Source organism: Melanotaenia boesemani, chromosome 23 (assembly GCF_017639745.1).
Source record: "Melanotaenia boesemani isolate fMelBoe1 chromosome 23, fMelBoe1.pri, whole genome shotgun sequence".
NCBI classification, from domain to species: domain Eukaryota; kingdom Metazoa; phylum Chordata; class Actinopteri; order Atheriniformes; family Melanotaeniidae; genus Melanotaenia; species Melanotaenia boesemani.
Window position 1 is genome coordinate 5,517,142 of NC_055704.1, and position 27,830 is coordinate 5,544,971.

At 44.3% G+C, this 27,830-nt stretch overlaps 1 protein-coding gene across 1 annotated transcript in view; it reads right to left on the reverse strand.

Annotated features, from left to right (window-relative positions):
• Positions 1-27,830, reverse strand: part of tmtc1 (transmembrane O-mannosyltransferase targeting cadherins 1) — a 95,079-nt gene that overhangs the window by 10,416 nt on the left and 56,833 nt on the right. The window contains exons 8-16 of the mRNA XM_041977454.1: positions 16,373-16,494; positions 11,376-11,543; positions 10,960-11,073; positions 8,397-8,540; positions 7,426-7,534; positions 7,099-7,201; positions 5,939-6,074; positions 5,706-5,850; positions 5,496-5,633 (exon numbers count right to left, since the gene is read on the reverse strand). Coding sequence (XP_041833388.1) covers positions 5,496-5,633; positions 5,706-5,850; positions 5,939-6,074; positions 7,099-7,201; positions 7,426-7,534; positions 8,397-8,540; positions 10,960-11,073; positions 11,376-11,543; positions 16,373-16,494 — 1,179 coding nt within the window. The remainder of the gene's footprint in view (positions 1-5,495; positions 5,634-5,705; positions 5,851-5,938; positions 6,075-7,098; positions 7,202-7,425; positions 7,535-8,396; positions 8,541-10,959; positions 11,074-11,375; positions 11,544-16,372; positions 16,495-27,830) is intronic.

The following is a 27,830-nucleotide window of genomic DNA, read 5'->3' on the forward strand; positions in this document are numbered from 1 at the left end:
TCAGAATGAGGAAGAAAAGGGATTTAAGAGACTTTGAACGTGGCATGGTTGTTGGTCTGAGTATTTACTGGGATTTTCACCTACAACCATCTCTGGGGTTTCCAGAGATGGTCTGAAGAAGAGAAAATATCCAGCAAGCAGCAGTTGTCTGGACCAGGATGGAGCAGTAGACCACACCGGGTGCCTCCTGTCAGCTAAAAACAGGAAACTGAGGCTACAATTCACACACACTCACCAACACTGGACAATAGAAGATGGAGAAACGTTGCTGGTCTGATGAGTCTCCATTTCTGCTCCACATTCAGATGATAGCCTCAGAATCTGCTGGAAACATCCTGAAAACATGGATCCATCCTGCCTTGGATCAATGCTTCAGGCTGCTGCTGGTGTAATGGTGTGTGGATATTTTCTTGGCCCACTTTGGTCCCCTTAGTACCAGTGTGGCCTGGTTTAACCCTGAAGAGATCCTGAGAACATTTTATGCCATTTTGTCTGTGATAATTTAATATAACTGAAGTGTCCAAATTATAATTTTTTTTAATAATTTCAGAATTTTAATTTCATTTCCCTGAATCAGACTAAAATGGCTAAGCGACAAAAGATTACAAATTTGATTTTAACGACAAAAAAATGATCCATTAAAAAACATTGTAAATGCCTTTTTATGTTACGTTTATTGCATTAGTCATTAAGCAGACACTTTTATCCAAAGCGACTTATGGTGGTTAGGCAGTAGCTCAAATACAGAATACTGAGCAAATTAAGTAATAAAATAAGATCAAGTAAAGTTATAAAAATAAGTAAACAGGAAAAGTACAACAAAAACCAGGTGATGATGGCATAAAGTGATTGTTATAGTGCAACAGAACACAACATGTTGTAAAGGGACTGGTGCAACCTGCAGACAAAACTACACGAAGTTCAGCTTTCTGACAGCCTGATGGATGAAGCTGTCCTTCAGTTGGCTGGTCCTGGACCAAAGACTCCATAGCCTCCTCCCTGGCAGCCTTTGCCCTGGCATCCTCCTCCCTGGCGGCAGCAGGCTAAAGAAGCTGTGAGAAGAATGGGTGGGGAGGGCCAGGAGGGTGAGACGGCTGTTGTAAATGCTCTAAAGGGAGGGAAGATGATCCTCATCTCACAATGTGCTGGAGGGTTTTGTGGCAGGACGCCATGCAGGCTCCGTACCACACAGAGATGCAGGAGGTTAGGATGCTCTCCATCGTGCCTCTATAGAAGTTCTTAGGATATGGAACCTCTGGTTCTTCTTAGCTTGTGGAGGAAGAAGTCTCTGCTGGATAGGGCTGCAACTAATGACTAGGCTGATGGTTGATTAGTCACCGACTATTAAAAGGACTAGTTGACCAAAAGGATTATGTATCTCATCATTATTAAATGGATCTTAATTCACTTTCAGCTTTGGTGCATGAGGTTGTTATGTAAGTCCGACAAGCCTCCTCTTTAAATGTTCGAGCATTGCAGACGTACTTCCGTGGTACGCAAGGTCCGCTTTACAAATCTCACGTTTTATAATTTATTTTGTAAGTTTAAGTTATTTCAGACTTTTGACGTCTTCTGGCATGGCGGCACATGTGCAATTCTCAATAGAGATAAGAAAAGAAGACGATGTCTCACTCTGTAATTTTTTTTCCCCTTTGCATGTGCATTGTGCAACTCTCAGCAGAGATAGGGAACAAGACGATGTCTCACTATGTGCGTTTTTTTTTTTTTTTTTTTTTGTCGACAATAGTGGAGATTGTCGACTATTTTTATTGTCGACTATTGTCGACAACGTCGAGTAATCAATGCAGCCCTACTGCTGGGCTTTCTTGGCCAGTGATGCAGTGTTGTTGGTCCAGGAGAGATCTTCTGTAACATCCTAACCCAAAGACTTGGTGCTGCTCATCCTCTCTACAGCAGCACTGTTAATGGTTAGAGGTGCATGCTGGGTGTGCTCTCTCCTGAAGTCCACAACAATCTCCTCAAGTCTTCTCCCCGTTTAGTTTGTTGTCACTGCACCACAAGGCCAGGCGGTTCACCTTGCTGCTATAGTTTGTCTCATCCCGGTCGCTAATGAGACCCACCACTGTCATGTTATTAGATGATTAAAGCTGAGTGTTGGTGTGCAGTCTTGGGTCAGCATAGTGAAAAGGAGGGGACTCAGCACACATCCCTGAGGGGTTCCTGTGTTCGTCTGTAAAAGGTTGAGTCCCAGCTGCCTCAGTTTGTTACATGGAAGAGGATCTGAGGCCATTAATAGCCTCGCTGTTGTTGATCAGACTCCAGCTGAGGTATGAATAAAATTCTCCATAAGAAGTCTAAATATGCACATGATTAATGTTTTACTGGGTTTTAATGTGGATAACAGCCCATGCCAATTCTTTACTTTGCACACCTGAAGATATAAACAACGCTAACCGGTTAAAAAAAAATTAAAACAGAGATTAAAACTTTAAAACTGCTCAATGTCTGTGTTTACCTGCATTAGCTTAGCATCGTTGTGCTCAAGGTTCTGTTATATGAACAGATGAATGTTAAATCTGTTAAATCTGAGCTCTTCTAATTGTCACATGGGGTCGGCTGTTTAACAGATTTATTTTCCCAAATCATTTTAAGTCTGTCGGTGTGCATATCAGTAAGATATTTTATTTTCATGGTTTTGGAAATCTGTTTAAATCTGCTTTTTTCTCTCTCTTTTTTTTTTGCAGATTTGTTTATTCTGAGTCCTGGAAATGTGACTGCGGATGCTGAGATGAGGTTTAATAATTATTTTCAGGGTGTGCTGAGCTGCAACGCTGATCCACACGGACTCAAACCTGTGTATGCGATCTCAGACCTGTGGTGAGATTTGATCGTATCCTACGCCCACGTCCAGACTGATGCCAAACCCTGCGTGGAAATGGTCGGGTGCACAGATTTCCGTCGTATGTTCGTTGGATGAATGAGGGCCAGTGTGTGGGGACTTTACCAACAACTGACTGGAAAGAGGTGGGATAGTTTTGTGCAGGGGTAGTATTATGTGACTCGAAGCGTGCAAACGTTATTTAGCTAACTGAGCAGAGAAGTGGAGCTGTTACATGTCTGCAGTGTGGGCTTGTGGTTCGTGATGGCCTGTAGTCCATGCCACAGACTGAGTGTCTCCACTGTGACTGAAGTTGCAGGCTATTTTCCCTGAGAACTGCTTCTTGGCCTCTCTGATTGGTTCTGGCCCTGAAGACAGAGTTTTGAGTTTCCAGAAGCTTGCAGACCTCATCCAGGGCTTCTGATTGGCACATACAGTGATGGTCTTGGTGTTGTTCACATCATCCATGCAGTTTGAGATGCAAGTCATGACGGTCTCTGTGTACTTTTGATGATCTGTGGTGTTGTTGTAGGTGGCAGCCTGCTTGAACATGCTCCAGTCTGTGGTGGAGAAACAATCCTGAAGTGCTTATGAGTACAATTCTAGCCACACCCATACCGGTTTATGAACTGGTTTGGTGACTTCAACCAGTGGTTTGTATGCTGGCGTTAGTATGACACTGATGTGGCCTGAGGCACCATGGTGGTGGTGGTGGTGGGGTAACTGATGTGTTGGTGCAGTACATATAGTGCCTCACTTCTGCTGGTGATGTTGCATCTGGGGGGTGTGTAAACTGCGACTGACAATATGGCCGTAAATTCTCTTAGAAGATAAAACGGCATTTAGAACCAAAACCTCCACTAGCCGTGAGCAGTGTGTTCTGACCATAACAGCGTGGCAGCACCACCATCGTTGATTTAAACGGCAAGCCTTATCACATCTTACCTTAGCTTCATATAAACATGCATTATTTTAGGTGAAGATTTAATTTAGTCTATTGGTAATAGTAGTTAGTCTAGTAATTTTAGACTACTAGGCTTCAATTTTTAACTTTTATATTTGTCTATCAGATTGCGCCACTTTTTGCATTAAAAACATGTTAAGCTAAGCATTTTATGGAAATTATATTAGTTTCTTTCATAAAAAAGTGGAGTTTTGTAAATAAACAGGCCTTTAAAAGGTAAAAAAAAAAAAAAAACTACATCCTCACAGCAAGAAGGTTGCTGGTTTGAACCTCGGCTGGGGTGAGGTTGGAACCTGGGGGGCAGTGGCCTTTTTGTGTGGAGATTGCATGTTCTTCCCGTGTATGCGTGGGTTCTCTCCGGGTTGATGGTTATTTGTTTTTCTGTGTTGGCCCTGCGATGGACTGGTGACCTGTCCAGAAGTCCCTGTGTCTCACCTGTTAAATGCTGGGATAGGCTCCTGCGACCCGTAATGGACTAAGTGGTACAGAGAATGACTGAATGAACAGACTGACTCATTTGAATAGAAAAAATATTTTACAGTAGTTTTTGACATGGTGTTATTTTTTTGTCCTTAGGATCAAATGTGTGTGATTTTTTTTAAAGAAAAACAAAAACTAACGCTGAATAAAAAAACTAGAAGCACGCAGAGAGCACTGACCTCCACCAAGCCACCATCATTTCTTGCCAGTGACTGTGGGCATTATTGTTGAGTTAGAAGCTGTAAAGGCAAGATGAACCCTACACATAGTAAAGAATCATTTTAACAAGTTCCTGGATCCAGACGGTGATCCGGATCACCCCCAAAATCTAATCACTTGTTCCTTTATTCCATTTCTGATATTTCCTGATAATTTAATCAAAATCTCTCCATAACATTTTGAGTTATGTTAACAGACAGACCTCCACCATGGAGTAATTAATAATGCATGAAAATCGATTTTATTTGTTCTTGTTGTTTTGTTTTTTATTTGTTTGTTTTATCCCTTTAGTGTTGTCTTGTAAAACTGTACAACCAGCAACATTTCTACATGAGGTATGGGGAAGTACGTTAGTGCGTGCACAGATGTGTATATTAGCTGATATTATATTCACTTTCTTTTGTATTTGCTGCTTCCCCCTCTTTTTTGTTCACAACACAAAATATGCTGAGTCTGTTGCCAGAGTTAGTTGTTAGTTGTTGCTGGATGGTGAACTATATTAAGTTTGCCATGTCTTTGAAAGTTCAATAAAAACCTAAATGGAAAAAATACAAAAAGAAAATCCATGTTGCTGCCAATCATTGAGTCATCCCAGGGTGTAAAAATGTATTTCATGTAAACTATTGTAGTTATTTTTTTCTATAAAAGCTGTAACCATACTGGCCTTTTAAGGATTAAAAACTACAAATTATAATTATTTGCTGACATTCCATCTACTGATGGCTTCATCCAGCAGGATAATGCACCATGTCACAAAGCTCAGATCATCTCCAGCTGCTTTCTAGAACATGACGATGAGTTCACTGGACTCCGACAAGCTTTGGCAGGACGGGCCTCTTGTATTTGTGGAATAAAAAACTATTAATTCTCTAAGAACATGCTTAATCAAACTCAAGACTGTAAACTGCTAGATGACTTGTTTCCATGGTAACTGGGAGCAGAAGCCACAAGTTTATTTTTCATGACTGTAAAACGCCAATCTAACACACACACCTCTGAGAAGTTTCCACGCTTGTTGTGGATGGCAGAAAGGAGGCGGTAACATTCGATGCAGCTCTTCTCTCTGGATATGATGTCCTGGGTCATCTTCTCTGCCTCCATGGCCTGACCGGCCATTGCCAAAACCTGAGCCTGGAGCACAAACACTGTTTTCTGACTGCAGATCATGTTCATGTCCCACAGGAAGTGTGTGTTCCTGCTCACCAAAGCCAGCCAGATGTCGGTGCTGTCCGGCTGTAGGGAGGTGGCCTCTCGGTACACCTGCAGGGCCTCCTGGTAGCGGCCTGTGTTGTAGTACAGTGCTCCAAGAGGAGTCAGGATGTCCACCTTCCTGGTCACCTGCAGCGCCCTGGAGGTCAGAAGTCATGAAGTTGTGGACATGTGGAGCTGAAGCCACACATCCAGGTTTCATATGGAGTCTCAGACTCAGCTCTTACCTTTTAAACCAGGACTCTGCCTCTTTGTTCTCATTGGACGATCGTAGCAAACGGCCCAGGTTCACCATGGCAACGTAATGTGCTGGTTTAAGTCGCACTGCTTGTTGGTAGTGGGCCACAGCCAGCTCCCCTTCTCCTGCAGGAGGGAGGAAACAAATGAAGAGATATTTCAGGGAAAAATGGAAACAACATGTAGAATGTAACGCTGTCCTCACCGGTCCCCATAAAAAGCCCAGCAGACAGCTGCAGTTAGACCAGGAACGTGTATCCTAGAACTCCAGTCCTCACTAAGACCAGGAATGTGGATCATAGAACTCCAGTCCTCAGATCTTTACACTGGCTTCCTGTCTGTCAAAGAACTGACTTCAAAATCCTGCTGTTAGTTTACAAAGACCTGAATGGTTTAGGACCAGAATCCATTCAGGATCTTCTGGTTCGTTATGAAGCAACCAGATCCTCAGGTCATCAGGGTCAGGTCTACTTTCTGTTCCCGGTCAGAACTAAACGTGGAGAGGCAGCGTTCAACTTTTCTGCTCCTCAAATGTGGAACAACTCCCAGAAAACTGCAGGTCTGCCGACTCAGCAGTTTTACATCAGAGTTAAAAACTTTTGAATTTGCTGCCTTTTATCAGAACAGCTGTTAATTCCTCACACTGGAACTTTATTTCTGGCTTTTAGTCTATTTTATTTTAGGTGTTTTCTTTCTGTTTTAAATTTCTTTTAAGTTTGTTTTTAATGCTCTTGTTACTGCTTCCTGCAGCCCGCTGGGATGCTGTCAAAGTTTTATGTAAAACACTTTGAATTGTCTTCTACATGAAATGTGACGTACAGACTTGCCTTACAACGAATGACAACAAACTGGACTGACTGGGACTGTGTCTGTAAAAGTGGTTTCCTTAGCTAAGTCATTTTTTTTAAATTGGTTTATATGAACACAGTGATTATAAACTGGACTAATGTGGATCATAGAGTGGATTTGGTAAACTGGATTATAATCTGACTATAATGATTGGATTAAACTGGACTGGGTCTGTAAAAGTACTTTAAGATGATTTTGTCATAAATTGGTGCTGTTTAAATAAAGCTGAATCCAGAGGCCTAGGCAGTAATTGACTGCATCAGTAGCGGACAGAGTGCCCCCCGTCCTGGAGAAAACAAACCTGTATCCACCAGGAAGACTCCATAGTTGTTGTGCAGGTCTGAGCTGTCGGGACAGTTCTCTATACCTTTCAGATAAACTTCATTCGCTTCAGCAAAACGTCTCTGAGAAACAATACAGACGACATGAAAGAAATGAACTGCAGGGAAGGACTAGAGTACACACAGGTCACGTATAAAGCTCTGATCAGGGAACACAGGCCTCCAGGATCAGTGGAAAACACTGTGTGTGTGTGTGTGTGTGTGTGTGTGTGTGTGTGTGTGTGTGTGTGTGTGTGTGTGTGTGTGTGTGTGTGTGTGTGTGTGTGTGTGTGTGCTGAGATGTTCACCTGCTCAGCATAGAGTGATGCCAGACTGGAGTAGGCATCGGAGAAATGTGGACCATAGTGGATGGAGTCCTTCAGGAGAACCTCTGCTTCTGTCTGCTTCCCCTGGGACCTGGAACAGAGATACTTCATCATCATCATTATCCTCACCATCATCATCATCATCGTCATCATCATCACAATCACCATCATGATCATCATCATCATGATCATTATCATCATCATTATCCTCACCATCATCATAATTTTCCTCATCATCATCATCGTCATCACCATCATGATCATCATCATCATCATCACCATTATCATCATCATTATCCTCACCATCATCATCATTTTCCTCATCATCATCATCGTCATCACCATCATGATCATCATCATCATCACCATTATCATCATCATTATCCTCACCATCATCATCATTTTCCTCATCATCATCATCGTCATCATCATCACCATCATTATCATCATCACCATTATCATCATCATTATCCTCACCATCATCATTTTCCTCATCATCATCACCATCATTATCATCATCATTATCCTCACCACCATCATCGCCAACATCATCACTACAACACCACCCTAATCATAACTATCACCATCATCACCGTCACTTTGATCACCATTACTATCATCATCATCATCTTCCTTTCCACACAGACCATATTCTGTCTTTGGATGTGATTGGCTGCATGTTGTGCCAATCAGAGGGAACCTTCGCCCCTGCCAACATGGCCTGAGCAGCTGACGGGAGTCGGCTTTCCGGGTTCACTATAAAGAAGTGGTTCGAAGAGCCGACTCGTTAACAAATGACAAGCTGGAGTTCCAGTTCCAGCAACTGGTCTCCTGACTTCCCGGACCTTTACAGACTGTTGGGTAAAGAACAAATCCAATAAAACCAGAGTTTATACAGGTAACAGCTGAAGCCGTGTGCTGCTCTCTAACAGAACTATCCGTGTGGTTCTTACTTGAGGAGGTTTCCCAGGTTAAACAAAGCCCGGTTGTGCTGAGGGTTGATGTCCAGAGCTTTCCTGTAGTACTGCTCGGCCTCCTCTGGTATGCTGGTCAGAGTTCCCAGATTGTTCATGGCACTGGCGTGACGGGGGTATAACCTGAGAGCAGAGGACAGGAACAGCGTTATTAATCATCCACACGTTGCATAGCTGTCCCATCCTGCTGGGGTCAGGAGTCCTTCCATTCAGTGAAAAACCTCTTTTAAAATGGCCACTGCAGATAACGTGGAGAAATTGACCTTTTATCTGTAAAAGAAATGCAGAATTATGTATTTTTATTTTCATAAAGCTGATATTGAGTCAGGAGATAATTCCAGAGAGGCAGCATGAAGTGAGTTTTCTGACTCCCCGATGAAGACTCAGATTATCATCATCCCGGTTTCTGTTTCCTGTAGGACGTGATTCAACAGTTTTTAACAACAGTTTATAGCAAAAACCTCTAAAAAAACGTGCATGTCTCTAAATTAAAACATCTGTGCTGGATCTGATCAACATATCTCTATTGACAGGTAGGACCGCAACAATTAGTCGACAACGAATTTAGCCTTCGACTATTGTTGTCAAGAAAAAAAAAACTACAGAGTGAGACATCGACTTCTTTTTTTTATCTCTGCTGAGAGTTGCACATGCGCAATAAAGTCCGCCAGGGGAAAATTATGGCGGCGGACTAGGGAACAAAATGGTGGCAGAGAACGTCAAAAGTCTGGGATAACTTCATGTTAAACTAAAAATAAATTAAATACATGTGAGATTTGTAAAGCAGACCTTGCGTACCACAGAAGTACGTCTGCAATGCTCAAACGAAGTGACTTTCCCAGCAAACGGACTGGGATCGAAATAAAAATGGCCGGTGTGCACGTGGCCTCAATCTCTCTCTATATATAGATATTGTGAAATGTGAAGTTATTTTCTCTTATCAAGGCAATGTTGTGACCAGAAAATAAGAATCATTCAGTCCAGTTCACGCTGTCCTGCAGCCTGAACTAGTTCTGACTAAACTGTCAAATATCTGACTAAACAGAAATTTAACAGCATTTACAGAAGTTTCAAACTTTCTTTACCACCGTTTTTTAACTTATTATAACTAGATCAGTGTTTTATATTCCAGTGTTGCTTGCCAGGTATTAAAATCGGTTTCTGTGGATGAATCATAGTTTACATTGATAAGCTGCACAAAATGAACCAGGATCAGCTTGAGTTCTGGCTGTAAAGTACCCGTCCAGGGGTCTCGTTTATAACCGTGGTGAACGCACAAAACGGGGCCTGAAAGTGGCGTACCCACTCTCTGACATATACTCTGATGGTGTAGGAAAGTCTTTCTTTCCGCCTCCACAATGAGGTGCACATTTACCCTCACCCTTGTTTTGCCACTTTCAGCGACCAGTTGCCCAGACCTGGTACTGGGACTGGTTGTGGTAAATCAGGTCTAAAAAATTTCATTTGCTATTGCTTTTAATTTAGATAGGTGCTTAATTTATTTTTAAATCAATTTTCTTGCATATGTACATTGATAATGTAGATCCTGTTGATGTCTTTTTGCATCATATCTACCTGACTGTATGTAATCTGCTTTCATTGTCTTATCTAAATAACTTTGACTTGTACATGAGATGTGCGGTAAAAATAAATCCACGAGCTGAAGGAAAAAAGCAATAAAAAGAACATGGCTGAAGATAAAAAGGTGTTGTGTACATGCATTATATATTCATAACAGAGAAGCTGAGTTATTTTCTTAGCTTGGGATGGGACAAACTGAGCAGTATTTGGAAAGGTTAGAAGGATTCCATCCAGCCACTTAGGTCAGATTTTATCTGATAGAACAAATCACCTAGCTGCTGGTTTATTGTCACAGTTTAATATAAACTTCAGTTTGATTCACTTATGACAGATTTTTTTCAGTAAAAGCAGCAGTGGATGTTAGGAGTAATATTTAATACACAAAGAATGGATCCGTTTTTTCCTTGCTTGCCCTCCCATCTTTGATGCAGATGTAGACAGATACATGGGGCATCCCTTATATGAGGTGAAAAATAGGAAAAAGATGGGATCAACTTGTTAGACAATTAAGTCCAAGAAATGTGTTGATTTTGATCTGAGATTGTCCACAACCAACCCTCTTTTAGATGCTTTTCTACTAACAGTCTTATTTGTATTTTAAGTGTCTTTACCCACTAAGAAAATCTCCATTGTTGAAGAAGGGAAGCGAAAGAGCTGGACAGTAATGGATGAACAAAAGAGGTCATAGAAAAAGTTACCATTTATATCATATGTAAAAGCATTACACAATTAAAGTAAAACCTGGCGTGGCCTGAAACACTGACATATTTCTATGTGGATCAAACCCTGGTGCTCAGGTCTTGGTGCTTCTGTCAGCAGACAAAAACTTCATGTAAATATACAAAGGACGACATTTGACTCGGAAATCTGATGTGAACTCAAACATGTTTTTATGTTCCCCACTTACACTCAACACTCTGCCCCTCACTTTAATGAGCCTTGCTACACTGTGGGGTTCTACCTGAGGGCGGTGTTGTAGTGGTAAATGGCCTCCTGGTGCCGACCGTTGTCTTTCAGGAAGTTGGCGTAGTTGTAGTGGACTTTGGCATTATGAGGCAGAGTCTGGATTCCAGAGCTGTAACCGGAGCAGAGAGGAGGAGACGCGAGGTCAGTTTCTAAAAGGTCAGCATGGCACAAACATCTAAATTACTGATATGTCTAACCCCAAACCCATCACAGAAAGAGACCTAGTTTAACTCAGGTTCACCAAAATCCAACCCACAAACAGTCCAGGCAGCTGGACTTTCTTCCAGGTCTTGGTTCTGATGGAAGTTTTCCTTCCTTATTCTGGTTGAGTAATGAGTAATCATTAAATAGCTACTATTGCTCTTTAATCCATAGACTAATAACTAATGCAGAGCCAGACGGTACACTTACCGGAAGAGAGCCTCCCTGGAGAGCCAGACGTTGTTCTGTTGGACAGTTTTCCAGGAGAAGAGCAGCAGCAGCAGCAGCATGGAGACACTGAGGAACGTAGTGCCCCACCGACCTGCCACTGAACACAGCCGACCCAGACCATGAGCCACCAGGATACAGTAACCCATGCTGCAGGATGGAGGAAGAGGAGGTGTTACGGCCGCCTGCTTGCCGGCTCAGCGACCAGCAGGACTGCAGCCTGGTGGCAGCTGACTGACAGGGAGTGCATCATGCGGCGCCGCCCCACCCACCCGGATTGGCCGGCTCGTTACTGGAAGGCGGGCTGTTCGTCCTTTGGAGCCCTATTTAACACTCATCGGCAGCATTATTCGGGGCAGCTGTGGACAGTGGGACACATGCCTGCCAGCCTGAGAGAATTACGGACTACTGTGTGGAATTAGCGAAGAATAACATTAAGGACTTTGAGTTGCGTGTGGTGTTCCCTACCCTGAGTGAGGTGAAGTTACTCTTGGTTTGATTTTGTATACTTAATTCCACCTTTGTGCGTGTTACCCGTTTTTGTGGACATTTTCTATTGATTAATTTTATAGTAATTGTGATACCCTTTAACGGGACACTTTAAGTTGATTATCCCGTTTTTTTGTGGACATTTTCTTTTGATTACTATAGTGATTGTGATACCCTGTAACGGGACACTTTAAGTTGGTTAATCATTTTGCTTTGTTCTTATTTAGCTTGGCCGATACCAGAGCGGTATCTGGAACCCATTTTGGTAAAATAAATTATATTTCCTTTTAACTCTGGCATTCGGCTCTCTTTGTGTTCCGTCCTCCTTACCCCTAGAGCACGAGGACGTAACAGGAGGGAACAGTGGACAGGCAGGAAAAATGAGCCGTTTATAGACTAATCCTGAGGCCATTTTGTGTGTTGCGCCATCATGCAGCACCGCCATTACTGAGGTGGCGAGTCCTAATTACCTCTATCTGCCGACATGGACAGCAGCATGGAAAGCTGGACTGATGACATTACACAAGAGTCTACAGTTATTGATTAGCGTATCTTGTGACAGTCTGATTCCATGTGCATTAATTAATTTATTTATGATTTTTGGATTTACTGTTCATTTCCTGTCAGGGTGTTTAAGTGTTGTATTGCTGGCATCCTTTATGAGGTATTACATGGTGTATAGTAAAGTCTATATCACTGATCACCCCACGAATCCCTGGTCCTTCCTGTCTGAAACACATCCAATAATGGCTGTATCATCTGAGAACTTTTGTAGGTGGCAATGGTCCAAGAAGTCTGAAGTGTAGAGGCTGAACAGAAAGGGTGAGAGAACTGTGCCCTGTGACGCCCCCGTGCTGCAGCCTACTTCATCAGACACAGTCTGTAGTCTGTTGGTAAGGTAGTCGATGGTCCATGCAGTCAGCTGCTCGACCACCCTGACTCCTACCAGCTTCCTCTTAGCAGTGCAGGCTGGATGGTGTTGAAAGTACTGGAAAAGTAAAAAAACATGACCCCTCAGTGTTCCCTGCCTGCACTAGGTAAGAGAGGGATCAGTGCAGCAGGTGGATGACAGCGTTTGCCACTCCGATGCTGGTAGGCTGGTAGGTGGTCATCAAATGAGGGGCCGCAAGTCTGTAGTGGTTGGGATTCCTGTGGTGTGCAATCCTTGGCACTGGAACCACACTGGAAGTCTTCCACAGTTCAGGAACCCTTTCAAGACTCAGGCTCAGGTTGAAGATATGCAGGACCACCTGACAGAGCTGGTCTCCACAAAAGCCAGTTAACAAATATCTTTATCTTATCTGAAATTGGTTCATTTTGCAGAGGCGGAAACAGTCAAACTGCAGGAAGAGCTGAAAAGGAAATATCTCCAGAAAGGAAAAAAAACCTTCTAGGTCCAGTTCACAGCTGGTGGGTTTAAGGCAATAGTGCAGGTGTATTTGGGGGGGTGTGTGCACAGGTGGTCTCCAGTGAACCATAACCGCAGTCAGTATGAGAATATTTGTATGACACGGTATAAGGGCAAAAATGAAACACATTAAACACCCAATGCAAAATTCATTCATTCTAGATGTGTTAGCACTGGAGAAGCTAACAAGAAGCTTCTCCACGCTGGTAACGCACTGGGTTGGATTCTCCCCCTGCTAGCTATTAGCAAAGAGTTGTGTTAGCATTTAAGATGCTAACAACTAGCATCTTTGCTGTTCACCCGCTGCACTGGAAATGTCCCCTGCAATCGCAAAGCAAGGAGATGCTAGCAATAGCATTGTAGAGGCTAATGACTAGTTTCTCTTGGCTGGTGATCCACTAGACTGGAATCTCCCTCTGCTATCCATGAGGAAACTAACATTAGTATTGAAGATGCTAACAACTAGCTTATCTTGGCTGGTCACACACTGCATTGGATACTTCCTCTGCTTCAGTTAGCAAGGAGATGCTAGCATTAGTTTTAGATAGGTTATTGAGATTTTCTTGGATGGTAACTCACTGATGATTCTCTCTGATATCCATTTATAATGAAATATTGGCATTATTATTGGAATGGCTAACGACAGGTTCTCTTGGCCGGTAGCCAACTGGGCTGGAAACTCTCTCTTCTGTTCAAACGTTTGGATTGGCTGGGTATTTGCACTGAGCCATTACACCAAAGCTGACATCCCTCTAAATCAGGGGTGTCCAGCTCTGGTTCTGGAGGGCCACAATCCTGCAGGTTTTTGATGTGTCCCTGCTCCAACCACCTCACTCAAATGAATGAGTAATTGTGCAAAACTTAATTGGCTGTTAAGTCCATTTCTTTTAAATCAGGTGTGTTGAAGTAGGAAACATTGCAAACCTGCAGGATAGGGGCCGTCAAGGACCAACTTTAGACACCCCTGCTCTAAATCATCTTTAGTTCTAGTTACTAGTATGCCAAAACTAACCGAATTAGCATGCTGCTACCACCTGCTGTTGAGATGGTTGTTACCACATTCTACATCAACTGCTAAAGTCTTTCCTACATGAGACAGATTGCCGTCCCTCTAACAAACATTTGTGAGATTGAAATTAGTAGCATTTTCAACTGCCACTCAGTTACTGGCTTGTTTTTGATCAGACCAGTAGGATATAGCCTCCTGCAGCACAAATGTAGCCACTGATGGATGCTCAATAGTCTATATTTTGACCCTTATACTGCACCATATTTTGCGCCTGTGGTGAAATATTTCCTCTGAGTTGTGCTGTGACAGTAGTGATTGATTTGCTTTATAGATGAGCCGCTGGTCCTCATCTGTCAAGCCAGAAAACCAGCATGAAGGTCAGGAGCCAGAAAATCCAGCTTCGGGTCCCAGCAGACCTCTCCATCCTCACAAAGATGAAAGACAGTCAGAGGGTGGAGGGGAGGAGGATGAGGAGATGTACCTTCCCATGTCAAATTATTTTCCTGCTTCTGGCCCATCAGAGACAATAGAGGTTGTTTCATTCATTATGATAATCTAACAGCTTTTCTTAAAGTAAACAGTGAAAATTAATTCCTGAATAATCCTGAATATTCACTCCATCCAGATAATCAGGCCAGCAGTATTTAAACTGAAACAAGGACTCGGTCCTCAGAGTTCAGCTCAGAGCAACAGAAGCCTCGGCTGATAGCCATGCTGCAGGTTAGCTGAGATCCAGTTGGGATTCCAATGAGCTGTATCCCTGAAGGCATCTGCTTCCACTCACTGCGTTTCTGTGTGGATCCCACAGGCCCTCTAAGCCTATTCAAGGTGATCCACGGCTCAGAGAGGAACTCTAACACGCTAAGGATTAGCTGTTGTTTCAACCAGGACACAGAAGGCAAAACAGACGGCAGCAACAGAAAAAGCTGAGAGGTGGATATGGAAGGAAAAAGATGAGATTTTTTCCCCTATGCAGTTTAAGAAAGGCGCCTGTACACATGACCAAACCCTGTGGCTGAGCTGAAAATAATGGACAGAAAAAAAGAGGGATAACAGTGAGACAAAAACCTTCGTCTCAGACTGATGAAGAGCTCGTCACATTTTCCCCAAACTCTGTTTTTATATTTACTTCTCCCCTAAACTCCCCTGAAATGAATCTCATGATGTGGCAGGTGTAGAAAATTCCCAGCTTAATAGGAAAATAAGCATCTCCCCAACTTTCACAGCCTTAGGGGGGCAGGTCCAGGGGAGAGTGGGCCACAGGGCCCTCTGAGCCCTGAATTATTCATGAAGTCTGTAGCTTTAACAGAAAGCCTACCCATTACAGCATTACACTGGGAACACTGGGAACATGACACAGATGAAGACTAAATCATTTAAACATCATGTGACAGAAACACTCAGCTATGAAGTCACGTCACCTTTCCAAACCATCGTAGCTAATTTTCCACTGAAATGTGACTGAACTGCTGCGACATAAAACACCAGAGACAGAAAAGACTTTAAATGTCCTGATGAAGTGGAAATTCAGCTGCGTGACGGACATGACGTTCTGGTGACGGACGTGACATTCCGGTGATGGACCGCAGGAGAAAGACTCCGCCTCCTCCCTGCTGGACTGTGTCCATCTTCACGTCTCTGGGACTGTTCAATAAACTGATGTCCAGCTGGTGGGCGTGTTATCCGACACGTTATTTGTCTGCTGGCAGAAGCATGCTCAGCTGTGTGTGCATGTACGTATCCGTGTATTTATGCATGTGTGGATCTCCAAAAACAGCAGCTAGGATGTGGGTTAACCCTTTCATTGCCAGGTCCCAGGATTCTGTCACTGGATGGCTAAACCATGGGAAACCCTGTTTTCAGTTAACACAGGACAGATCATGTTTCAGTCCCTCCTCAGTTAAAGTTTAATTTTAAGTTTAATTCCACTCATGTTGACAACAGCTCTGAGGCGTTTCCTAACTGGACCAGGCCAATAGCAAATACAGAGCATGTCAGGTCCCACCTTCCAGAGGAGCAGGACCAGAAATCATCACGACACAGTGAATATGTGCTGGTTGCTCATATCCTCACCTGGGCATGTAGAGAACCCTCTCAGCCACCACAAATCCCACCCTGAAGAAGAGGTTGGTGGCAGGTATGAAGGGAAAGACCAGGAACAACATTCCCACCAACACTTCCCTGCTCTCCTGCCTCTGCAGAGATGGAGAGAAACATGCATGATGTGTGTTTAATAAAGCAAATGAAAAGCCTTCAAACAGCATGTACACACTCTACCAACACACACATACACACTGCAGCGTGCACGTTCAGCAGCTATTACAATCTGGATTAAATATCATCAATCATGTGACCAGCAATGAGGAGCATCAAATAATCACATTTCAGTCATCTCCATTTATCGGAGGAACATAAGTGGGACGGTGCATGTGGTTGTAAAGCTTCAACATCAGGATTTACTACACCCTCTCTCAGCTGTAATGAGAGCAGCAGTGTGAGGCTAGGAAGTGTCTCTGGACTCTACTGCTCTGTCTGGACCGGACATCCATGACTCTCCAGAAACACCTGCTCTGCAGAACGCTGGCAGAACCTGAAGATTACTTCATGTGAAACCATCTGATTATGATGACGTTAATATTCTGAACATGAAGCTGCAGGTGATGCTACAGATAGTTGCTGTTTCTGTGACACAGAAAGGAGCCTGAAAGTTTTCCCACAGACTAGCACCTACGTTATGACTGCAGGATAAAGAAACTAACCCAGTTACATTAAATCAGCTTTACTCATTTTGTGTGTTCAGGCAGAAACTGTTAAATTGAGCAACAAAACAGTGATAGATGGTACTACAAGCACAACAGACCTTTCTCTAACTAGGCCTTGGGTCAATCCCCCCTTTCCAATGTCAAAACAGAGAAAAACCAGAGACGAAGGACAGATAAGACATACTGCAGAGAGGGAATAAAAAGCTGCAGCAGGAACTCTAGGAAGGTTGTGATAGATTGGGAACTCTACAGCTGGACTTGTGAGCATCAGAAACTCTACCCAGGACAAAACATCAAAGATCCAGGAGTACATCGTTAGGAAATACTTCCCAGTGATGATCTGGATCTGGCAGTGTAAACCCAATGAGGAAGAGGAGACAGAGGAGGAGCCACCATGGAGGGATAAACCCCCACATGGTACATATCAGTGTCTGACAGCCAGAACTCTTATCAGTGTCTAGAGACGCTGGTCTGACAGACAACACAGAGGCTCCGATCACAGGAACTGGGTGATAGAGGCCAGGGTCTACCACACCATACGAGTCCTCTGAAACAGTCCAGAACATGGTAGCAAGGTGGAAGAGGGGAAGCAGGTAAGGTAGACATACCATAACCAGGTGGCTGGAATACTGAACAGGAACATCTGTAAGGAGTCTGGGCTGGAAGTACCAGGATCAAGATGGGAGAGAATGACAGAGCTAAGATCCTGTAGGACTTCCATATCCAGACTGATAAACTGGTGATGAAGAAGGTAGCAGTGATAGATGTCGAGATCCTGAAATACAGCAACATCAAGAAGAAGGACAATAGTGTCACAGGGAAGCTGGAAAAATACCAAGAACTGAAGGAGGAAGATGGAAAGATGTGGGTGTCAGTGGTAATCAGATCACTGGGTGCCTGGACCTCCAACAGTGGCTCCAACAGATCCCAGAAACACCATTAGACCTAGAAACTGTCTTAAAAACAGTCCTAGGAAGAGTCTTAGAAAGATTGTGGAGTCCAAATAACCTGCAAGTTTCAGAGGACCCTGAGATTCTAGCTGTAAAGATGGCTGAGCCCAGTGCCATTACTGTATTTATTAAATTTCTTTTTAATAAGTTTAGTGTCCACTAAATTTCTAGTGTAAACAGCAAGTTGCTGTCATTGCTAATTAGGTTCCTGGAGAAAAGTCACATCAATGTGCGTGATTTATTTATCTTTATCACCAAAATGGTCTAGTGTTCTCAAGGTGCACATCTTTACAATGGGTTTGTGATGTTCTAGCTTCGTTCTACATCATTGTAGATGCTCACAGACTGATGCAACCGGAACGGCAACTACCTGGTATTGACGTCACTCTCGCCTGCTGCTTTCTAATGCTTTCCCCTGGTCCTCTGCACGTCTTCATCTTAAGTTGTTTTTGTGTTGTCTTCAATAACTCCGTCTTTATCCCTGAAGGTTTTCTTTTGCATGTTTAGCAGCATTATCAAGTCTCTGGTTGTTACAAACTGGCTCTGCTAGGGGAAAAGAGCAAGGCCTGGGGCTGTAACACTGGTGATCCAGGGTTTGTTACTGGGGAAGCGTCTCACTGTTGGGACGATGCTGTCCACACATAAGATGATATAATCTGTCTCACACTCAGTTATGGCATTGACGTCTCCACGTGGTTCACAGAGGACATTCCAGTCTATGACCTCCAAGCAGCTCTCAGGGCATCTTTAGCTTCATTAGACCAGGTTTTAATAGTCTGTGTGACGACTGGTTGCTGCTGAACAATGGGCTTGTAGGTGGAGGTGAGAACCAGATTATGGTCTGGATGCATTCTTAACATTTGCGTAAAACAAGTCCAGCATCTTATTTTCTCTGGTGGAGCAGCTGAAAACCTGCTGGATGATGGTGATGCTGCAGAGACAGAGACGTGGTTGATGTCTCCTGAGATCACAACAAATGCTGTAGCTGTATAGTTTATAAATCCACCCAGTTGGACAATCTGGATGAAAAGGTTACAAAAAACGACAACCTGCCAGCCTGAAAAAGTTAACCAGAACCACAGCTGACCAACTGTACCACATCTTCCCTCTTCTATCAGCCCTGTGATTCTTGGTTCTACGTCAACATCTGGTCTTGACTAGAACATCCTGTGTTCACCTGTCTCTCCCACCTATGTCCACACAGACAGGTAGCTGGTTTTCCTCCCACTTGTCACCTGGAACAGACTGCTGGCCTCTCACTGAAGGGATTCCTCTTCCTGTGAGGATGTTTGGACAGAGTCCACCAAGGCTTTGGGGGTCAAAGGTCATTTCTGGCATGTCAATCACTTCCTGGGGTGATGGGAGAGGGCGGGACCAGGCCAGAGGGTTCACTACATCAGTGTGAGCACAGAGAACTGAATGTGACTGCAGTGAGAACAGCAAGGAAAACATGTTACTGACAGCTTTAGAACTTTTCCCGTTTCACACACAGGAACTTTACTGACATCTGCAGTGCTGACGGCTCCCACAGGTAAAACCAAAAAACAGCAAACCCATGCACACACTTCTCCAATCCGGCATGTCCTCACAGTCGAGCTGCTGAATACCAAAACCACTGAACTAAAACATGCATACGGGTTCCCTGCAGCCTCTCTGGGTGATCTCCTTCCTGATATCTGCTTCTGAGAGTGGAGGTCAACAGAAATCACACTAATAGGGCAACATCCAGGCAAAATCTGTGACCTACAAAACACACCCAATACTACAGTACAGTCTGGAAACATTAGACATCTAGGCATAAACATTTCCCCCAGGTTATCAGAACTAACAAAGCTAAATTATGTCCAGCTACTTAAAGCAATAGAGGATGATCTCTCACGGTGGAGGCGCTTACCCATATCACTCATGGGGAGGGTTGCCACAGTTAAAATGATGGCTCTATCTAAAGTAAACTACCTGTTTTCAATGATACCCACTAAACCATCCTCCAGTTGGTTTAAGTCACTGGACTCACATATATCTAAATTTTTATGGAAAAATAAGCCATCACGTATCAGACTAAAAACTAAACAACAGACTAAAGATAGAGGTGGATTGGAGTTACCCAACTTTAATCATGTTTTCTTAGCTAACAAGTTGCAGTATATCTCAAAATGGCTTAAACCTAGCAGTCTGGATGAATCATGGTTAGATGTAGAGCAAGCATTGTGTGAGGATCTGTTTATCTCTGACCTGCCATTCATCAGCTCAACCATCAAAACACATAAGTGTTTTAAAAGCATCAATATCAGTTCCTCTTTAGTGGCTTGGTGGGATTTTCTAAAAATAACCAAATCCTCACTTGTTCCATGTAAGTTTACACCCCTCTGGAACAACCCTGACATCCTGCAAAACAAAAAGCTTATCAATTTTACTCAATGGAAAAATAAAGGAATAAAACAGTTAACATATAATAGAAAATGGAAACTTCTTGTCATTTAATATTCTGACTTCACAATATGGAATCAGTAGCAAAAAATTTTAGAATATCACCAGCTTAAATCTATTATATGTAAAAAATATACTATTAACCAATTAAACTTACAGCTACCTATTGGGGTGGCAGAATTCATGAATCTCAATGCCCCAAAGCTATTATCAAAAACATATAGACTATTATCCAAACTAGAAGACTCAATCTGTCTTCCGACTTCAAAATGGGAGGGTGACTTATCCAGTAACTTTAATAAAGATAAATGGTCACAAATATGTTTAAACACCTTTAAAATGACTAAGAATTCAAATATGCAACTAATACAATTCAAAATTCTGCATAGAACTCATTATACAGGACAAAGGATGTTCAGGATGGGTCTGTCACAATCAAACATCTGCACACACTGCAATGAAAACACACCTGACAACTATCTCCATGCCTTGTAGTCCGGCACACCTGTCCGCAGGTTCTGGCTTCAGGTATGTGTGGACATGTCAACATGGTTTTAATGTAATATTCTTACAATCCCTGCACTATGTCTACTAGGTGACTTGGGTGACATTAATATGACAATTAACTCTGCACACATGATACGCACAGCATTATGCATCGCAAAGAAAACTATCCTTGTGAACTGGAAAAACAAAAATAATCTGTGTATTCAGCAGTTTAGGAATCTCTTAGTTGATCACATCAGTAGTGAGACAAAGTCTGCCTCCTCAAAGAACTATTTAGCTGAATCTCATTCCCTCTGGTCCCCTGTGCTTAGTTCCATCACTTAGTGTAGGTGGAGGACTGTGACCTCGTTGCTATGGGGGTTTGGGAAATGGCCGGGAGTGACTGGTGGTTGCGGGTTCTTCGTGGTTGCCCGTGGTGCGGGACAGGGCTGCTCTGCGATAGGGGTGGCTATGGATCTCCCTCCGGCGTGGTGGGGTCCGTATGTGCCGGGGGTCTGGGCCTGCCCGGATGTGCTGCCGTGGTGTGGGTTGGGGCATACCCTGGTGTCTGGTTGATGTCCTGGGACCCAGGGTATGGCCCGGGGGCAGGGGGGGTGTAGGGGTTTGAAGGAGGGCTGAGTGGGATTCGGGGGATTATAGGGGGAGGTGCTCGGGTGTGAGACAGGGATGCTTGTATGTTGTGTGTGTGTGTCTATACTTTGGATGATGTTTGTGTGGATGTGGGGGTATGTTTGTGTGCGTGCGTATGCATGTGTTAGGATGAGTGGGGGTGTGTCTGGGGAGTGAGAGTGGGAGGGTTGGATGCTGTGTGAGTGTTTATATTGTGTGGGTGGGGCTGAGAGGGCATATGAGACTTAGGATGAGCGGGAGTGTGCAAGGAAATAGGTGTGTGCATGTGTTTCTGTGTGTGGTTGGGGCGGGTTAAGTGCACTTGTGGGGGGGTGGTGGGCCGTGGGTCTGCCAATGTCCCCATCCTCTCATTCCCCGTTAGGGGTGTGGGAGGGTGGGTACTTTCTGGGGTTGGTGACGGCTCACTGGCTGTGGTCCCTGAGTGGCCCGGTCGGGGGGGGGGGGGGGCCTCTCCTGGCCTGTCTTGCACTGGGGGGCCTCCTGGGGAGCGGGGGTGCCTAATGCCACTAGAGGGTCATCATCCAGAGGGAAGTTTGCTTCCCTCTGGACGTACATCCCCAGACCCCTCTTACTTCCCGCTCTCTCTGTCTTACACACACATACACACGTAGGGAGTTGGGAGGCGTGGAGCCATGCGGGGTGGAACGGAGGAGACCATTCAGTGGTCTCTTTGGATGCACCCCGTGGCGACTCGCCTCTCAGTTTTAATTGCACCGAGACACCAAAACACAAGAAACACAACACACAAAAAACACCTGGGGGGCATGGCATGCGGTGCATGACGGGTGGGGCCGGGGGGGGGGGGTCCTGCGGTGGCTGCGCTGGTGGGCTGCTGGCTCTGTGGGTGTCGGGTCTGAAGGGGGGGGTGCTTGGGGCTCGCTGTCCTCTGGTCAGCCTGGGTGTCCCCCACGGGGCATGGTGGGTGGGTTGTGTGTGGCATGACTGTGTGGTGGTGAGTGCTTGTGGGTGCGGCGCGGGGGAGGGTGTGAGTGTGGGGTTATATGGGGTGCAGATTGGAGTAGGTGGGGAGTGGGGGGAGGGGGCCGATGGCACCCTGGTTCCCGGAGTGTGCGGCTGGGACATCGGGGTGTGCTCTGGCCTACGCCGGGTGGCTGTCTGGGGGGGGCCTGGTCCTCCTAGGCATGTTGCGGGCCCTCTGCCTTTGGGGGGTGGGGCGGCTGCCTCTGGGCTCCTGGGGCCCTGGGCTCTTCGCTTGGGCTGCCCTGGGTGGCGGCTGCTGATCTTGGCCCACTGGAACCTGTGCCCCGGGACCATGGGGGGCTCTTGCTGGGGTTCTCCTCTGCCGCCCTTCGGGTGGGGCTGGAGTGGTCATCGGGTGGCTTGGGTTGGTGCTCCGGGTCTGCTGCTGAGGGCCCGGGCCTTTGGCCCTGGTCTGCCTCTGGCCTCCGTGGAGGCGTGGTCGCATTTGCATGATCTCACTCACCACTCTTCATCACTGATCACTCCTTATTCCCCATGCTCTGCATGCTGACACAGTCACTGAGTTGTTCAGAGGGTTTTAATACTAAGCGATAATTATTTTTTTTATTTTTTTATTTTTCCTGTGAGTTAGTATCTGGTCGCTGTTATGTCTTTTTGATTTGGTTATTATTTAAAAACTCTTAATGACTAGCAGCCCTGTTTTTTCTGTGGGTGTGTTTCTGCTTTCGTAAAAGTTGTAGGAAATTTTCTGGTGTGTTCATGTACAGGTGTAACAGTTTGTTGTCTGGTGATGGTGTGGATTGAAGGGTCGTTGCCTTCTGTCTGTGATCTTTTTGTCTCCTTTCTTCTCTTCTCCTTTTCTTCTTATTTTCCATCCTTTTCTGTCCCCTCCGGTCAGGTCCAGCAAGATTACATAAATTCCGTGATTCAAAGTAAATAAATAAATAACTTAATCCCATTATCAAGAGGAGCCCTACCCATAGGCCTCCCCTTGGCAGAGCAAATTTGTTCAGCACGATACAGCAACCAACCAGATTATTATTTTGCTTGCTATGATGCTGGACAGGACAAGTTAAAATAAAAAAAAAAGTCCCTGTCCCCTAGTCCCCTATCGTTCAGGAAGTAGCCAAGCTGGCAACAAAGCAGAACAACATTTTCTGAGTGCTGCTTCCCTTTGTACGAGTGATGTTGAACTGGGCATTGCATTTCAACAGCAACCAATCAAAGGCCTTCAAGGGCCCTAAAACTGTTCGTACGGTCTGATAGGTGGATCTTCAAATCCTGCAGAATATCTGCTGTAAAACTTCTGTCATGAAGGTTTTAGTTTATGCAACAAGAGGATAAATAGGTTGAGGTGGATCCTATTCTAGGCTCATGCGGTGTGTTATGAAGGATGCTTTCTATTCTGCACTTAGATGGGACTGTTGTCTCACCCTGAACAACCTGGTTTCCATCATGGAGAAACCGACCATCCTCTCCACCACACTGGTCGGCCAGTAGAGCTCCTTCTCTACCAGACTGAGACACTCCAACACAGGAAACCTGTCCATCACTCTGATCAATAACTCGGCTCTGCTTAGACACCAGGCTCTACCTGCTGCTTCTATCCACCACATTTTATTCTACTTTTTACATTCTATTATTTTTGCACATCCTTATTAAATATGTGTGTACTTCTATATTCTATTCTTCTTACTGATTCCCACTTGCTCTGTTGATTTCTATATGTTGTTCAGAAATTTGCACAGTATGTCTGATTTAGAGATTTCTATGTTCAGCTGATAGCGAGATGATTTCACACACCAGCTGATCGATCAGTGATCAGCTGATATAACTGTAACCCACCTGGAAATGAGTTAAAAAATAATTTGTTTTCACATCTGATTAATATTTTTTTCATGTTGTGATTATAAGTACTGTGGGTTTTATTTTGAAAAACCAGAACTGAAATGGGAAGTCATGTGCTAAAACCTTTGGGGTCCCTGTTCCTGCACCAACACAACAGAACACGGGAGGAGTCTGACCCCTACACCATGTTACGCTGGTGATTCAGGGAGGGGTTTTGCATGGTCTTGGTTACATTAAATCCATGGAATAATCTCCATGAACTACAAGTTTCTTTCTAAAGCACAGAACTTTCACCTCCAGTCTGCTGATGCTCCGAGCATGAGGGGAAAAAAAGCCAGCTGTGAACAATCTTCATTCCAGGAAAAAGTGTTCACTTCAAGGAGTTAGTAGATCTGACTACAGATCCCCAGAATAAATACTTTCAAAGAAAGCCTCCCTTCCTGGAGTGTGACTAAAGATTGTTTTTTTAAAAGAAATATTCAGTTTGAGATGACCCGAAGCCACAGCTCAGTTTACAGAAGAGTCTGAATGTGAAGTTCTACTGAGGAACAGGAAGTGCTGCAAAAAGATTGATGACGTAAAACATCTGTCCCATGGATAACATATCTTTGGAAACATGCTATAAATCAGGGGCGGAGTTAGGGGGTGGCTACTTGGGCTGAAGCCCTGATTTTTTCTGAAAAGCCCCAAATCTGAATTGTCCATTTGAGGGGGATATAAAAAAAACCCTCTCGGCTGTAACGTAAAGTACCGGAGTCCAACAGAGAGCTGCAGCTGCTGAAAGTAGACTGCATACAGCCTGCATGACCCCCCCTAGAAGAAGACGCGCTTCAGCAGCCTGCGTACTGCACCTGCCTGACGCAGGACAGAAGGAGGGATGTAGACTTATAGCCATCATGGACATCAGAAATTTTTTTTTAAACAAAAAGTGCTGCAGCGGCCCAATGAAAACATAAGCTGTGATGGCCCAACTGATGATTCAGGTTTGTATGAATCTTACTTGAAAAGTATTCGAAGTTACTCTGCTGGTTTGTTAAATATGAGCTTATTATCAGTAAAGTTGTTTTAGTACAAAGAAAGTGAAGATACACAGACATGCATTTCGCCGTTGTTTGCTATCAGGGATGACAATTATATTTTTTTCTTTAATTATTTGTAAAAAGATTTCAGTTTCCTCCTGCATCTACTCAGACTGCGCCATTTCTATTTGAAATTAACTGGTCACGTGACCGGCTAAGTCACGTCTGGTGAAGTGTAAATGCGAGAAAAGTGTTTCCATTACACGAGCCAGGCTTGTTGATTAACTGGCTGAGGGGGTTCAGGCCTATGCAGAAGACAGCAGCGGGGACAGAGCATCTCCTTGGTATATACAAAACTTGATGGAGACTTGTGCAATTGGCTCAAGGTTTGCCTCCAGGGTGGTCTGCCACAGCCTCATTGAGTTTGCAATGAAGGCTCTTACAGAGTTGTTAATCTTGTACAGCTTCAGGGATTCCAGGATCCATGTATGTGGCATTGAGTCAGAGGCTTACAGGTAATCAATCCAGCCAGTGCACATGTTGGTCTGTCTGGCTTCGCAGTCTTGGGCGACAGTTCCATTAACCAGCAGCTGGTGTTTGGCTCCTCTGGTACCTTTACCAATGCCTTTCTGTTTCTCTGTCATGTGTTGATCCATGTACCCACTTATCTTATCCATGATGCCTGACAGCAGCTTCCATCTTGTGGAGAGACAGGTTATTAGCCGATAGTTGGATGGAACTGTTCCTTTCTGCGGATCTTTCAGTATCAGGACTGTCCGTCCCTTGGTCCATCCCTCAGCAGTTGGTTCATTTGTGCCACTAGGTGTTCATGGAGTGAAGTTAGCATCTTTAACCATTAGGTGTGGATCATATCCGGCCCAGGTGGTTACCGGTTCTTTATACCTGAGATTCTTTGTTGGAAATCTGCCATTGTGATGGTAACTGTGCTTCACTGTTATGTCCAACAGTTCTATCAGAGTTAGGTAGCAGCCTGACACATGAGGGCCGATTTGTGCTCCCTTCTTCTACATTAATACATCCCTGAGCAAAACACCAAACCCCAAATTGCTCCTCATGGGTCATGGTTAGCGCCTTGCATGGCAGCATCCACCATCAGTGTGTGAATGTGATGTATGATGTAGGGCCAGACCGATTAACCAGCAGGCCAATTAATTGGCCAATATGAGTCCTTTTCAAAATTGCCAATAACAGCCGTTGTTTTGCAGATTATATGCCAATTTAGTTTTACTTTCTCATAAAACAATAAATGCTGTTAAGTGTCTGCAGAATGATGTCCACTAGATGGAGCTCTGACTGGGTTAGCTAGTAGCTAGCCAGGTTACATTAAGTAATGTGCTGAGTGGAGCTTGCTGACCGGTAAGTTTATAATAATGTTGTGAAATTATTGACTCAGCATGTCTCCAGTTTCTGCTTAACTGTTTGCCATGTGAAATGCCGAGTGGCACGTGCTTTGTTGTGTCGGTCAGCTTTTTATTTACTCTGCATTGCTAAAGTTGTGCTAAATTAGCTGAAGATGCGACCCATTGTAATGTTTTGGCTAACTGCTGTAAGCGGAACTCTTATTTTGAAGTGAAGCACAGAAACAGGATGTGCATGTAAAATGTTAGAGCATTGAAACGTTGACTTGTAGTCAAGAACCGACTGACGTCGGCGGTTCACACATATCATGTGGTTAAATCATTCCTAAAAAACGGCCAGTCATAACACCCGTCTATGTTAGCAATAACATCGCTGTTTTTATCACGACCTAGCATAGTATTAGCTAAGTAGCCAGTAACTGCAGAAATAACGTTCGTGTACAAAATATCTGAGAGTACAGAATGATCGTTCATCACTCCGTCAGCTGTAGGTTGAGGCGTATTTTAGGAGGAGAGATGTGAATGCAGAGTGGAGGAGGCTTAGTCAATGCAGCACCGAAAACTTAATATTATTAGGGTCCGAGCCATACGAAGTATGGAAGGACCCTATTGTTTTCCAAATGTTTATTAGGGTCCGAGCCATACAAAGTATGGCAAGGCCCTATTGTGGTTGAAATGTTTATTCTCCTTCTCCTCCTCCTCCTAAGCATTTCGACGCCAAATTTGACCCCCTAAACACCCATGAAAAGTTGTGAAACTTGGCACACACGTCAAGCCCGGCGAAAATCGGATATTATAAGGTCCGCATACTCTTCAATGCAAAATTGGCTCAACAGCGCCACCTAGAGTCACCAAAAATCACCACATGAATGGGGCCCAGGAAGTCTACTTCAATGTAGGAAGACGAAACTCGGCACACACGTGTACCACCCCGTGTTGACCAAAAAACTCAATGTAACACCTGTCGCCATGGCAACAGGGTGCCCGCCATCTTGGCGTGTGCGGCCATTTTTTTGCCATTTTTTCCACTTTACACACATCGTATTTGAACGAACTACTCTGAGGGG